The sequence below is a fragment of the Athene cunicularia genome, assembly GCF_003259725.1.
Source record: "Athene cunicularia isolate RWA chromosome 4 unlocalized genomic scaffold, athCun1 chr4_part3, whole genome shotgun sequence".
Classification (NCBI taxonomy): domain Eukaryota; kingdom Metazoa; phylum Chordata; class Aves; order Strigiformes; family Strigidae; genus Athene; species Athene cunicularia.
The window spans coordinates 12,192,584-12,206,018 of record NW_020799100.1 but is presented as its reverse complement, the minus strand read 5'-3'; the positions used below and the strand labels follow the sequence as shown (position 1 = coordinate 12,206,018).

The following is a 13,435-nucleotide window of genomic DNA, read 5'->3' as shown; positions in this document are numbered from 1 at the left end:
GGCAGGCAGGGTGGTGGAGGACAGGGGGTTGTGCACTGCCGTGGGCACAGCCCCCACCCTGGCACTGGGCAGGGACCAGGCAGGGAGGATGGAAGCACCATTAGCCCGTTTCACTAATTAGCAGGATGGCAGCAAACCGCTGCCTGACCGTCACCACAGCAACCGTGTCACACATCCTTGAGAAACTTTTGTTGCCATAACAATTACAGGCAGCTTTGGCATCACCCTGTGTGTATTCCCCAGTCCCCATCCACGTCCTGCCCGTGCTGGGGCTACTGGGGACCCCCTAGCACCTCCCTCCTGGGCTCCTCTGAGCGAGGACCGGAGGGTGATGCCAGGCACAGGCAGCCTGAGAGCATCTGTGACATGAGTGTGCCAGGTCTCAGCCTGCCGGCAGACAGAGACAGAATGGTGACAGAACCACCAGGCTCTGTTGCTGCTGGTCCCCGCATTGCGCTGGAGCTGCGGCAGGACCGGGTGGGTGGGCAGGGGACAGAGGGACAGGAGCCAGGGACAGGAGGACAGGACAGAAGGACGGGGGTGACAGGGGTCTGTGCGGCTCCACAGCGCAGTCCTGGTGCCACCTCGTGGTGAGCAGGATCCCAGTGACAGCTGGACCGTCGCGGCGTGACACAACCAGACAGTCGCTGCGGTGACACAGCCGGACAGTCACCACATGGAACAGACAGACAGCCCCGGCAGCGGCACAGCCGGACACCCCCCTGGGCATGCTGCGCCCCAAGAGGGGCTGGCCCCTCACCGCAGCGGGGCTGGCCACCAGCCCCAGGAGGGTGCCAGGGCACAGCACCCTGAGCCCCGTGTCCCTGTCCCTGCCCACACCGTCCCTGTCCCTGGTGGCAACCACGTGCCCCAGCCCCTAGAGCCGGCTGACGGGCTCATGCCAGCAGAAGCAGGGCTGGAGCCTGGGGGATGAGGTTGGGACAAGGGAGTGGCCAAGGGGCCGTGGTGTGTGTCCTAGTGCTGTGGCAGCTGGTCCCACCTGCAGCCCATCACCCGGTGAGTTTCCCCCGTCCTTGCTGTCTTGGCACTGTGAACTTCTCCATGCTGGGAGACAAGACTGGTCACCCCAAATCCCATCATCCGGAGAGACAGCCTGTGCCAGTTCCCTAAGTGCTGCCATTTCCACTGCCCTGGGGCCGAGGGCAGATTTCCATGGCTGTTCAAGGACCTCAGAGGACACCACAGAGCTGCCGCCACAACAAATTTTTATTAAAAGTAAAAACTGGTTGTGCAGTGGGCCATGCAGTGCTGCTGGGAAGAGGCAGCATCTCCGAGCGGGTCCAAGGCTCCCACCTCTGTATCCAGCCTCGTGGCCATGCCGTGCAGGGGGAGCAGAGACCTCGTGTGAGCTGGTGCAAGGACCCACAGCCAGTGCTAGAGACGGTCCCAGGAGAGGGGTCTGGCCGGGCAGAGAGGCTGCTGAGGAGGAGGGCAGGTCCAGGGGCAACAGAAGGGTGTCAGGCACCCTGCAGGGCCCAGGAGCCAGCCGGGCAGGGCTTCCTCCCTACCCATCTCTCTGGGGGACACAGGGATTGATTTCTGCCCAGGTTTCCTGAAGGACCTCTTATATTCTCAAGGAGGGTTTTTTTGTAAACCATCTTGTTTGTTCATTTACTGTAGGACCTACCAGATCTCCTGCATCTTGCATCCTGCTGTGCAAGCCACCAGGCACAAAACCCTGCTGCAATGACAGCAAGGTCCTTCCACCCTTCTCCCAGGGTTTGCTCTCAGCACGCCTCCCATCCCTGCCCCACGCCTCACGCGGTCCCGTTTTACCCTCCTCCAAATGTGTGTGTGTGTGACACACAGCTGGCTGCACACTCAGACAGAGATCCAGGGCCATCCAACAGTCGCCAGGCTCTGACTGTGATGCTGTGCCCACCCTGGGGTGCAGAAGGTCCATGAGACATCCCAGCCGGTGGAAAAGGAACTTCATGGTCTGTGATGAGCCGGTCTCCAGAAGGGACTCCTCCAGGTACCCCTGTCCTGAGTGAGGATGTGCATCCTCCCCTGAAGATCCGTGTCTGACCAGAGGATAGACACCTCTGCTGCCTGCCAACAGCTCTGTCCTTCAGCCAGCCTTTCTCTTCAGTAAGAAGTCATTAAACCAGTAAGAGGAAATACATGTGCAATAAAAGTGATAGGCTTTGGGGTCAAGGCTCATTATGACTAACATAATGAGCTTTTTTAGCAAGGCAGATGCTGCAGCAGTCCGGAGCTCGCAGGCTTCGTGGGACAAAGGGCACATCCAGAGGGCTTTTCCTGCAGAATGGGTCCGAGCGCAGCCCCCAGAGGTGGCTGCTGGCCCCCAAGCCCTGGGCCCGGGCTGTGGGCAGGGGCTGGTACCTGGCCTGCACGGCTTAGCTCCGTCTGTTCACCACCATCACGCTCCCCTCCCACTGCTGCCAAACGTGTCTCTGATCACATAAGGCTGCTCAATGCCAAAATATTGCCGTTGTCTCCTTTGCCAGCATTTCCAACCCAGCCCACCAATGCACTCTGAATTTATTATTCCTGTTACTCCATTAGCAGGACCATGTGCTCTTTCTAGCGCTGAAGTTACCCCGTGCTTACTTTCAAGGCCTCACGTGCATTCCTTCTCCCCAGAAACCCGTACCCACATGCTAGAGGTTCAGCTCTGTCTCTCCAAAGCCCAGTTCCTTTTCTGTATAGTCACACCAGCTAAAAGCTGGGATGCTAGCACCACGAGTGCTGTGGCCTCATCCCTCCACACTCTGTTCAGACATCATCTCCATGTCCTGAGGGATCCATCCGCTCCCACAGGCAGGGTCTGGGCAGAGCAGGCAGGACCGGCAGCAGCATCCACCTCTGCTCCTTCTGCAGTTAACGGGGGACCTGTGACTGGATTTTTGGTGCCCCCAGCCATCTTTCCTCAGGCCAGGGAGACCCAACAAAACCTCTTCCCTCCCCAGAGCACTCGGGGTTTTCCCACACCACCACCTCTCATGCAGCCCAAAGCATCTGCAGGCACATGGGACCCACAGCCACGGTGCTGCCTGTGCTGTCCTTTGCTCCTCTCCCATCCCCTCCTTGTCCCGATTTGCCCTGGCACTGCCCACAGGCATCCCTGGGGAGCTCAGCACTCAGCAGGGGCTCTGATGAGGTCCTCGGTGCTGATGAGCTTTTCCCTGGAACAAAAAAACGGTCGGTGCGAGATTGTCGACCCCCATTACTAAAGTCGCAGTAGAACAACAGCCAGGTAAAATAAATTAGGGGTCCAGTTGTGGCCACGGGTTGCAAAATCGTGTGTTACCGACACACAGCCATCTGCAGGAGCCAAAGGCTGGGCTGGGGGTTTCATCGGTACTCTGGTTGCTTCCAGCCCTGCTCACTCAGTTAAGGCCCCAGGGGAGGAAGGGCATTTTTGCCTCCCTGTGACAGCTGTAATGTTTAGCAGCTGCTGTGGGGTGCGCCCAACCCCCATCACCAGTCTCAGCCAGGCCCAGCCTTGGGGGTGCCACTGAGTGCTGAGGTGGGGACCGCCACGGCGGGGACCAGGAAGATGCTCTGCCCCACTCCGTGTCCTGGAGAGGAGGGCTGGCTCGGGGAGACACCCCGCAGCACGGCCCCCCACCCCGGCACCCTCACCCCGAGGGCCCCGTGTCAGCTCTCCGTGGCTCCGGGGGATAGAGGTTTCCAGAGAGGCACAGGGGAGCAGAGCACCCTGCAGCCCCTTCTTGCCTGTTTTTAGCCCCGGGCAGCTGGGACGTGCCAGGCTGTGCTGGCACAGCCCCACCTCTGCTCCGGGAGGATCTTTGGACTTTGTGCTGATTTTGCTGTTTACTTCTATTTAGCAGCAGGATTCCCTTCCAATGCATAGGACAACAACCACCACTCCCGTTTCTATCCTTAGCTCTCTCATTCAGCATCCCTCAGCCCCTGGGGCAAAGGCACAAGAGGAAGGACCTGTCACCCAAGGCACTGAGGAAAGGTCCCCTCCACTCCCCATTCTGCTGGGCCCCCCCAAGCCATGCACCCCCCACGGTGGATCGCAGCCTGGGTGCTCCTGCTCCACGGTATGTCGGAGGGGCTGGGCTGGGAGGTGGGGTGGGCTCGCCAGGCGACGACACAACCTGGCACCCCCGGGAACCGGGCTGGTCCCAGCACGAGGATGTAGGGGTGTTGTGCAGCAGTCTGAACCACACATTTGGGTGAAGCAAGGGTGGGTTTCGCTTAGGCAGCCAGGGCTGCTCTGCTGCTGCAGCCCGCTGCCCTGGGCAGGAGGCTGGGCTGTGGAGAGGGGCTAATCCTGCCTGCCTGACCCCAGGGACAAGCTGGAGGTGATGATTAAGGACCATGCTAAGGGTGACCCATCCCCCCATTGCCCCATGGGCCCGAGCCTGGTGCCCTTGGCCTGAGATGAAGAACCATGTCCCTGCCTGCAGACTGCAGTGGCGCCAGTGGTGGTACCAGACACAGAGTGGCACCAGGGTGAGGCCAGGTCTGTCCGGGACACCACCCTGGCTGCCGACCAGGTCCTCCAGCAGCACCAGCATCAGGGATGCTCAGGGCTGGCTTCTGCGAACCCCCTGCCCAGTTCCTGGTCACGGTGGGCACTGGCTGCCTCTCGTGAAGATCCCACCACACCCCCAGGGCCCATCCCCAGGCATGCCTCGGGCACTGGCCATGCCCAGATTGCAAAAAGCCCCAAAGCTGGGCTGGCTCGGTGTTTGGGACCGGGGATGAGGGTCACAACTGCCTCAGTGCTGGCTCTGGGCTGGAGCAAGGGACCAGCCTGGCCCCTGGATGCAGCCTGAGGCTCCAGGGTGTCCCTGTGTCCCCAGGCTGTGCCGCAGACCGGCCACCACAGGCTGCCTCCGCCACGACTGACATCCGGGACTGCTCCATGGACCCACCGGTGAGCCCCGCCGTTCCTAGCACTCCCCGTTCCTGGGACACCCCGCATTGGGTCACCCCCTCCCCAGCCCCACCACTGTGGTTGGTGTCCCGTCCCCCTCTCCCAGCACATGTCCACTTGTGCCACCAGTACCTGCCCCCTACGGCTGTCAACACAACGGCACGGCTCGCCGCTCTGCGGGATATCATGCGAGCCCACAGAGTCTATGCTTACATCGTGCCCTCCACGGATGCCCACATGGTAAGGCAGCAGCCTGCCTGCACCCCCCCGGGGACCAGCTCCCTGGCCGGTGCCCATGGCCACCTCTCATGGCTCCATCCTTGGCTCCAGAGCGAGTACATCGCCGAGCGGGATTCCCGGCTGGGCTGGCTGACTGGCTTCACTGGCTCTGCGGGTGAGAGCATCCTCACCACCCTGGGGTCTCTGCTCAGGGGGCCAGCACCCAGCTGCCTGCTGGTCCTCATCCTTGTGGATCCTCAGGGCAGGGCATGGTCCTGCTCCACACAGGAGGTCGGGCTGGGGATCCCTGGGGGTCCCCGCTGACTCCCTGGAGAGGGGGAAGAGGTGACCTCTGAGCCCTCACTCCTGTTCCAGGCACCAGTGTGGTGACACAGGACAAGGCTGCCCTATGGACTGACAGCCGTTACTGGACCCAGGCAGAGCGGCAGCTGGACTGCAACTGGGAGCTGCAGAGGACAAGTCAGTGGGGGGCAGGCTGGGGGACTGCTGCCTCCCCCTGCCCCCAGGACCCTCCCAACCCCAGCCACGGCCTCATCTGGGCTCAACATGGGCCCGGAGGTGGTTTGCCCTCATAGTGCCACCCAGGTCTCTCCTGCAGCCTGGATTGAATCCATTGGGCTGTGGATCCTGAAGGCGGTTCCTGTCGGGGGAAACATCAGCTTGGACCCCTTCCTCTTCTCCATTGGTAGGGTCAGCCGTCAGATGGGGTGACCCTGTCTGACGTGAGGGCAGTTCCCCAGTGTGGATTTACTGGGTGCCCCCAACTGTGGGCTGCTTCCCCTCCCTCAGACACATGGAACAGCTACAGCCAGGCTCTTCACGGCTCTGGCAGGACCCTGCTCCCCATCGAGAATAACCTTGTGGATCAAGTGTGGGGTGACCAGAGACCCCCTCCAGCCTCCAGTGAGATCTACACCCTCCCAGCAGCATTCACAGGTACGACCGCCATCCTCCCCAAGGCTGCTGGGAGCTGTGGTGGTCTCTGAGCTGAGCAGACCATTTGCCCCCCTCCCAGGGAGCAGCTGGCAGGAGAAGGTGGCTGGGATCCGGCAGCAGATGGAGCAGCACGTTCGACGCCCCACGGCTGTGCTGCTGTCAGGGCTGGAGGAGACGGCCTGTGAGTAGTCGCGGTGCCGTGGTGGGTGCTGTGGCGGTGGGTGTCATGGGCTCTGAGACCTGGGGGTGGGAGGGCAGTTGAGAGGCACAGGCTTGGTCTCGTTCCGGCAGGGCTCTTCAATCTCCGTGGACATGACATCCCCTACAATCCTGTCTTCTACTCCTACACCCTGCTGACCAACACCAGCATAAGGTGGGCAGCATCTCTCTGTTGGCAAGGGGCACGGACAGGGCTCAGCACCCACCCTCCTTCCTTTCCAGGGCCAGCACCCACAGCACCCTCCCCTGGCCCAGCTTCCCCCCCCCTTCCCCGAGCCCATCACAACCTGCAGTGCGCAGCCCCATTGTGAGCCCCCTCCAAGCCCCACATTTTCCCCAGGTCCAGCCCCTTCCCATCCAGCCCACACTGGGGTGCAGCACCCTCTGAATCCTGGGGAGTGCAGCCCAAGGCCAAATCCTGTTCACAGCCCAACATCCCCTCTGAGCCCCCCAGCCCCCTCCTCTCTGCCAGCATGCCCCACATGGCCAGGCTCGGGGAGGACAGCCACTTTGGGCTGTGCCCACCCCATCCTGCATCCTTCCCCAGCCTGTTCGTGGACGAGCTGCGGCTGTCAGCGGCGGCACGTCAGTCCCTGCGGGCTGGCTGCCCCGGGCCGCTGTGCGTGGAGCTGCAGGAGTACGGGCAGACACGTACCTACCTCCACCGCTACGCCCAGGGCAACGTCACCATCTGGCTGGGCACCAAGTACACCACCTATGGCCTCTATGGGGTCATCCCCCAGGTGCGGCACTACTGCTGACCACGATGCTGAGTCCGGCCGTGGGTGACGTGTGTCCTGCTGGGCTTGGGGACCACGGGATGTGCCATCCCTGGGGCACAAGGGGGTGGCTGGCTGTGCCACCTCCAGCCTGCCCTTGCAGGAGAAGCGGCTGGAGGACAGCTACTCCCCTGTCATGCTGGCCAAGGCTGTGAAAAACCCCAAGGAGCAGGAGCTGCTGCGAGCTGCTCACGTAAGGGCTTTCACTGTCCCCGCAGCCCTGAGAAGAAGTAGGGAGCAGCTGAGGGAAGGGAGGTGCTGACATCTCCCCTCCCCTGATGCCGCTGGGCCACCCCCAGGTTCGGGACGCGGTGGCTGTCATCCAGTACCTGCTGTGGCTGGAGAAGATGGTCCCTCAGGGGCAGGTGGACGAGTTTTTGGGAGCACAGCACATCGACACACTCCGCCAGTCAGTGCTGTCACCACATCCCCACACACACCCAGTGTAGGACAGCTGGAGACCCCCAGCATCTCCTTCTCTGCTGCCTTCCAGGGCCCAGGAGCACAACCGCGGGCCCAGCTTCCAGTCCATCTCCGCTAGTGGGCTCAACGCGGCACTGGCTCACTATAGGTACGGCTCAGCCCTAGCCAAGCCAGCAGCGGTGGTGGGGAGGAGCAGCTGGAGGCTGGTTGGGCCCTGACCACCCCCCTCCCCTCACAGCCCCTCCAACGGGAGCAGCCGGAAGCTGTCTGTGGACGAGATGTACCTTCTGGACACCGGAGGGCAATATCTGTGCGTAGCCCTTAATGCAGATCCTCCCCCCAGCACTGCACAGCCCCTCATCCCCTCCCCATGGCCCAAAGCCAGTGCTGGGGCTGCACTGCCCCTGTTCATGTTCCCCCTTTGCAGGGACGGGACAACAGACATCACACGGACTGTGCACTGGGGTGTGCCAACCCCGTTCCAGAAGGTACCAGCCCCTCCCATGCCAGCCAACACCCCCCTGCCATGCCCAGCACCCCGCTGCAGCATTCAGCACCGAGGTCCCAGCCAGGGATGGATGTGCTGGGGGGGGGCTGTCTGGACATCATCACTCCTAGCCCTCTGCCATGCCCCTCATAGGAAGCCTACACGCGTGTGCTGATGGGCAACATTGACCTGTCCCGCCTTGTCTTCCCACCCAACACGGCAGGTGGGTGCTGAGCCTGAGGAGGAGGAAGAGGAGGGAGGGGGGGCCTTATTGACTCACTGGCCCCCATCCCACCTCATCATTCTCCAGGGAGAACGGTGGAATCTTTTGCCCGTCGGGCACTCTGGGACGTGGGACTCAACTACGGCCACGGGACCGGCCACGGCATCGGCAACTTCCTCTCAGTCCACGAGTGTAGGTGCTGCGGTACCGGCAGCAGCGCTGGGGACACAGGCTGAGCTGCAGGGGACGGGGTCAAGGACAGGGGCTCATCTGGGGCTTGTCATAGCCCAGCTGAGCCTCTTGCTGTGGGCAGGTGTCCCCTACCTGCAGAGTGCTGCAGTCCTTGCCAGGGTGACCCTGCAGTCCTTACTGGTTTGGCCCCATGGTCCTTAACAGGGTGGCTCCATAGTCCTTAGCAGGGTGGCCCTGTGGTCCTTGCTGGGGTGGCCCCACAGTCCTTGCCGAGGTGGTCCCATGGTCCTTGCTGGGATGATCCAGTGGTCCTTGCTGTGGTGGCCCCACAGTCCATGCTGTGGTGGCCACATGGTTCTCACCAGTGTGACACCGTGGCCCTTGTCAGGGTGTCCCTGCAGCACATGCCGTCCCCAGGAGCTGTAACCCACCCCATGTCCCCTGCAGGGCCCGTGGGCTTCCAGTCCAACAATGTGCCACTGGCAGCCGGCATGTTCACCTCCATCGGTACGCATGCCCACCCCCCCAGCCGGTGCCTTGGGCTCTCAGGGATGTCCCTGAGCTGCAGAGCCCAGCCAGGGCAGGAGGCGTCCAGCTCTTGGACCAACTCAGGGGCAAGATCTGGCCTCTCTGGGGTGGCGTGGGGAGTTTCTGGGGCTTGGGACTCACAAGGCTCCTTCCCGGCCCCCAGAGCCTGGGTACTACCGCGACGGCGAATTTGGGATCCGCATTGAGGACGTCGCTCTCGTGGTGAATGCACAGACTAAGGTAGTGCAGTGGGGCTGGGCTGGCAGGGGTGGCACAGCGCCAGGGGGGCTGCACCAAGCCAGGGCTGGGGACACCAATGTCACCTGTGGCAGCACCAGAGCAGAGAAGAGCCCTTCCTGACCTTCGAGGTGGTGTCCCTGGTACCCTACGACCGCAACCTCATCAACCTCAGCCTCCTGTCACCAGAGCAGGTACAGGGTGCTCGAGGCAGGGAGGGACAGCAGGGGCATGGGGTATGGGGAGAGCAAAGAAGGGGTCTGGGGGGATGGATGTAGCAGGAAACCAGGACTGTGGCTTGAGGTTGGGGTAGGGATGGATGCTTGGATGGAGAGGGGCAACAGGGTCTGCAGACAGGACCAGTGACCGGAGTGTGGGATAGCAGGATGGGGAGGGCCAACAGGGGCCAAGGGGTGTGTGTGTGGTGGGGGGGGGGACAGGCCACCAGGGCAGCCCCCCTGCAGCCCCCCGCGGTGCCTGGCTGCAGATCCGGTACCTGAACACCTACTACGAGACCATCCGGGCGCGTGTGGGGCCAGAGCTGCAGCGACAGCGGCTGGAGGAGGAGTACCTCTGGCTGCAGAGGAATACTGAGCCCTTCCCGCTGGGCAGTGCCGCCACCACCACCACCGCCACCACCATCCTGGGCACCCTCATCTCCCTCCTCGCCGTGCTGCTCACCGGGCTGCAGGCCTGACCCTGTGCCAGCCGGGCCTGTGCCAGCCCCCTCCCTGCTGCAGCCGTTTCTTCTCCCCGCCACTCACTTCCCTATTTTTTTGTTTCCTATTTGCTCGGTTGTGATTAAACATGAGCAAGGCTGGCGGGTGCCTGTGTGCTGCTGTGCCCTGCTGCGGCAGCCCAGTGTGCTGCCAGCCTGCCCCCCACCTTGCTGGCTGGTTTGGGACTGGGGTCTGGCCCTACGTGGCCGCTGGCCCCACACATGTCATCCAACCCATGCCATCTGCCCTGCCCTTGGGCAGCCAAATCAGCATGAGCAGCAAGGAGGCAGGGTGGGTTTTAATTCTTGGAAACAGAGATGGGGGGACCAAAGCAAGAGGATGGAGGGGAGCCAGCCCATCCAGGTCCATCCCTGCTGCCCTACGGGTGCCAATGGCCGGGTGCTGATGTGCATGTCCCAGACAGGCTTGATGCCCAGCCAGGAGGACCTGTGGATGCAGGGGACACCCCAGAACAAGTCATACAGAGGGCTTGGCCATCGTGCTGGCCAGGAGAACAAGTGGGCACAGCAGAGGGGTTGGGGATCTTTGTCCTTTGCATGGTGAGGGGACATGGTGCCCACCAGCAGCATTGCTGAGGGGCAGCAGCATCACTGAGGGCTGGCAGGGTGCAGGCAGACATCCTCGCCCCGGGGGCCTTGGGCAGGGCAGCAGCTTCGTGGAGGGTTTCCTTCCTCCTGCCCCAGCCTGTGCACCCGCCAGCCACCCTGAACCGCGCCGCTGCAAGCACCTCTCATGTGACCGCCGGCTTCCTGTGCGCTTCCCGGCCTCGGTGCCGGTGCTTCGGTGCGTACCGTGCCAGGCGCTGCCCAAACGCTGCACCCTTGCCACCGGGCCCCAGCATCATGCTGCGCCGCAAGCCCTCCAACGCCAGTGAGAAGGAGTCCGGACACAAGAAGGTGAGCGCCATTGGCACCCATGTGTGTCCCTGCACACCCAGCACCGGCCAAGCCTGGGTGGCCCACAGGATGCTGAGTGGGGGGGGCACTGGTGTCGAGGGGCTGGGGCAGCTGTGGGGCACAGCCCCATGGGGCTTGGGGGCAGCACTGCCCACAGTCAGTCCCTGCCACCACGGCCGCGCTGGCCCATGGTCCTGGCCTCATCCCACACCGTGCTCCCACCCTGTCTTGCAGCCCAGTGGGACGGGTGGCCGGGATGCACAGACCCCAGGGTTCATCCAGGGTGCCAGTGGGACCCGTGGGGCTCTGCTGGGGTGGGGGGCAGCGGCGCCCCTTCCCCACGGGCTCCCCACAGCGTGGGCAGCCGCCTGCCGCTTCCTGTCGGAGCAGGGGTAGGGCCGCGGCGCGGGGTGCGCAGCTCCCAGCACGGCCCACACAGCAAGGTGTTTGCGGTTGTGGCAGCGCCAGGCTGCAGCTCCATCACTGTGTTGGCTGCTTCCTCCGGTAGCACCGCACCGAGTGCTGGGAGCCACCAGCAGCACCGGCTACTGGCACTGCGGCCTTTTGAGAGCCCCTGGTGCAGCAGGGCCATGTGCCACCCCGTGCCACCCCTCCCAGAGGGTCTCAGCAGGTACTTCAGCTCTTGCCAGGACCTGGTGAGCTGTCTTCAGCAACAGCGAGTCACCGAGAGCAGGGGGACAGTGCCTAGTGTCCTCGTCCTGCCCACGGCAGGCTGCCATCCCGGCAGAGCCACACGCCATGGCGGCTCCTCCGTACTGGGAAGCTCCCTGGGGAAATCTGGGTGAATCCACCCGCTCTCCGTGCAGGGGGTGGCCCAGGGAGCCCAGTGGGCATCCCCTGCCCTTGCCCAGCTGCAGCCGCCGCTCTCACTTCCCTCTTGCTGCCATCCTCCCCGGGGGGGCCTGGCTGCCCCAGCACCACAGCCCCCGCTGCCAGGCTTGCCACAGCTGCTCTCGCACCCCCAGCGCCGGGATAAGGGCCGATGCTGAGCTTTTCTGGCCGCAGAGGGGCACAGGGCACAAAGTTGTCTCAGCCCAAGGGTGCAGGGGGAGACACAAGGGATTCAAGCTGCCCGTGTCTGGTTGGTTCAGGGGTGCTGGAGTGGGAGTGAGGCAAATCGCCAGCATCGCCTCCACACACATGCACCAGCTGAGCTGCTCCTGCTTAGTAAAGCCACAGCGGGGATGGAGGTGGGTCTCCCTCATCCAAGCCAGCCCTTTATAAGAAAATAGCAAAAACAAGTAATAAAGGATGCTCGGTCGAGTCGATAAAAATGAGAAGGAGGGGGGGAAGGCACGGGGCTGTGCCTGAGCAGGGCCAGGCTGTGCAGGGGCTGAGAAGGGCCTCAGCTGCCTCCAGCACAAACAGGAGCCTGGGGCAGGCAGAGTGACTCGAGAAAGGAAACTGCTGCGTTTGCGGTCGAGGCAGGACTGAGTGTTGTGGTGTGTGCTCCGAGCGCGCTGGCAGCTGGGAGCTGAGCTCGCCCAGCCCCAGCACATCTCCCACGGCAGGGCTGGTGCTGGACATCCAGGGATGAGGGAGATCTGGGACCACGAGGCCGTGCAGGGACCCCAGTTGGCTGGCACTGAGAGTGCTCCCAGTACGGAGAATCCCTTCCTATGTGGGACACAGAAAGAAGGGAAGGAGAGCCAGGGAAGCAGGCAGGGGGGCACAGGGAAGACTGGAAGTGGCAGTGATGGAGGGTTGCACTAGGACTAAGATCCAAAATCCACTTTGGTGGCTTTGGCACAAGGGCAGAACTGAGCTTGCTGGCAGGGGAGGTGCTCCCTGGGCTGTGGGATGACGTGCAGGCACAAAACGTGGGCAACATCTGGGCCTGGAGCTGAACATGAAGGCAGCGACATAGGCACAGCAGCACTCGTACTCTCAGCCACTGAAAACAGCCTTTAGCTGTCAGACATGCAGGGAAGGGAGGGACCAACCCATGGCACGGCCACCACAGGAGGAGGACAGCACAAGGTGGGTCCCACTCTGCTCTTGTTCCCAAAAATCCCTGGCTCAGGGGCTGACCTGGCACAGCATGCCCACGTTTGGGTGCTGAGAGGAGCAGCTGCCTTGCAGATCCCCGCCATGTTTTCCCGGCAAGTGCCCAGCCCACGTCCCACAACAGCAGCACAGCACCATCCTGCGCTGCTCACAGCTGACTGTCATCGCCCTGGGGCTGCTCTGGCTCGACAAGGGGCCCAGCAGCCAGTGGAGAGGGTGGGACCGGGGACAGGGGGGCATAGTGAGAACCCCTCACACCTTTCTGTCTCCCAGCTCTCCCTCCAGCGTTCCAGCAGCTTCAAGGACTTTGCCAAGTCCAAAGTCAGCTCCCCTGCGCCAAGCGAGAAGGAATTCAACCTGGAGGAGAACGTGAGTGCCCAGCCCTCCCCCCCTCCTCAGGGGTGGCAGAACCTGCTGCCATGTCCAACTCCCCTAGAACCACCTTTCTACAGGGCAGAGCCATTTTCAGAGCCTGTTGCCCCAAGCTCCTGGTCCTACTGGTGATGCGCTTGCCGTGGGGCAGCCCCAGGGGCTCCAGCACTGGCAGAATTTGGGGTCTTACTCCTCAAGGAGTCTTGCAGCCCTGTGTGACACAGTTGAGATTTGC

At 62.8% G+C, this 13,435-nt stretch overlaps 2 protein-coding genes across 4 annotated transcripts in view; both read left to right on the top strand.

Moving 5' to 3' along the window:
- Positions 1 to 4,012: 4,012 nt before the first annotated feature.
- Positions 4,013 to 9,861, top strand: XPNPEP2 (X-prolyl aminopeptidase 2). The gene is made up of 21 exons (XM_026848792.1): positions 4,013 to 4,058; positions 4,827 to 4,900; positions 5,030 to 5,140; positions 5,231 to 5,294; positions 5,495 to 5,599; positions 5,739 to 5,825; positions 5,930 to 6,076; positions 6,156 to 6,257; positions 6,368 to 6,449; positions 6,843 to 7,038; positions 7,178 to 7,267; positions 7,374 to 7,483; positions 7,568 to 7,645; positions 7,736 to 7,807; positions 7,925 to 7,985; positions 8,138 to 8,207; positions 8,295 to 8,399; positions 8,847 to 8,906; positions 9,091 to 9,167; positions 9,260 to 9,358; positions 9,652 to 9,861. Exons 1-21 carry the CDS (start codon positions 4,013 to 4,015, stop codon positions 9,859 to 9,861), a joined length of 2,046 nt encoding a protein of 681 aa, XP_026704593.1.
- A 633-nt stretch (positions 9,862 to 10,494) lies between these two features.
- SASH3 (SAM and SH3 domain containing 3) overlaps positions 10,495 to 13,435 on the top strand; it is a 5,598-nt gene continuing 2,657 nt past the window's right edge. For 2 of the 3 annotated variants that reach the window (XM_026848585.1, XM_026848584.1), the window contains exons 1-2: positions 10,641 to 10,800; positions 13,102 to 13,197. In XM_026848585.1, coding sequence (XP_026704386.1) covers positions 10,747 to 10,800; positions 13,102 to 13,197 — 150 coding nt within the window. In that variant the 5' untranslated portion in view covers positions 10,641 to 10,746. Of the gene's footprint in view, positions 10,801 to 13,101; positions 13,198 to 13,435 lie in introns of all 3 variants that reach the window. The other variant, XM_026848586.1, reaches the window with a different exon arrangement.

Coding starts and splice junctions, on each gene's coding strand:
- XPNPEP2 (XM_026848792.1), top strand. CDS start 4,013: ATGCACCCCCCACGGTGGATCGCAGCCTGGGTGCTCCTGCTCCACG. Junction 5,826..5,929: donor CCCCTTCCTCTTCTCCATTG/GTAGGGTCAGCC, acceptor CCCCTCCCTCAG/ACACATGGAACAGCTACAGC. Junction 6,258..6,367: donor AGGGCTGGAGGAGACGGCCT/GTGAGTAGTCGC, acceptor TCGTTCCGGCAG/GGCTCTTCAATCTCCGTGGA.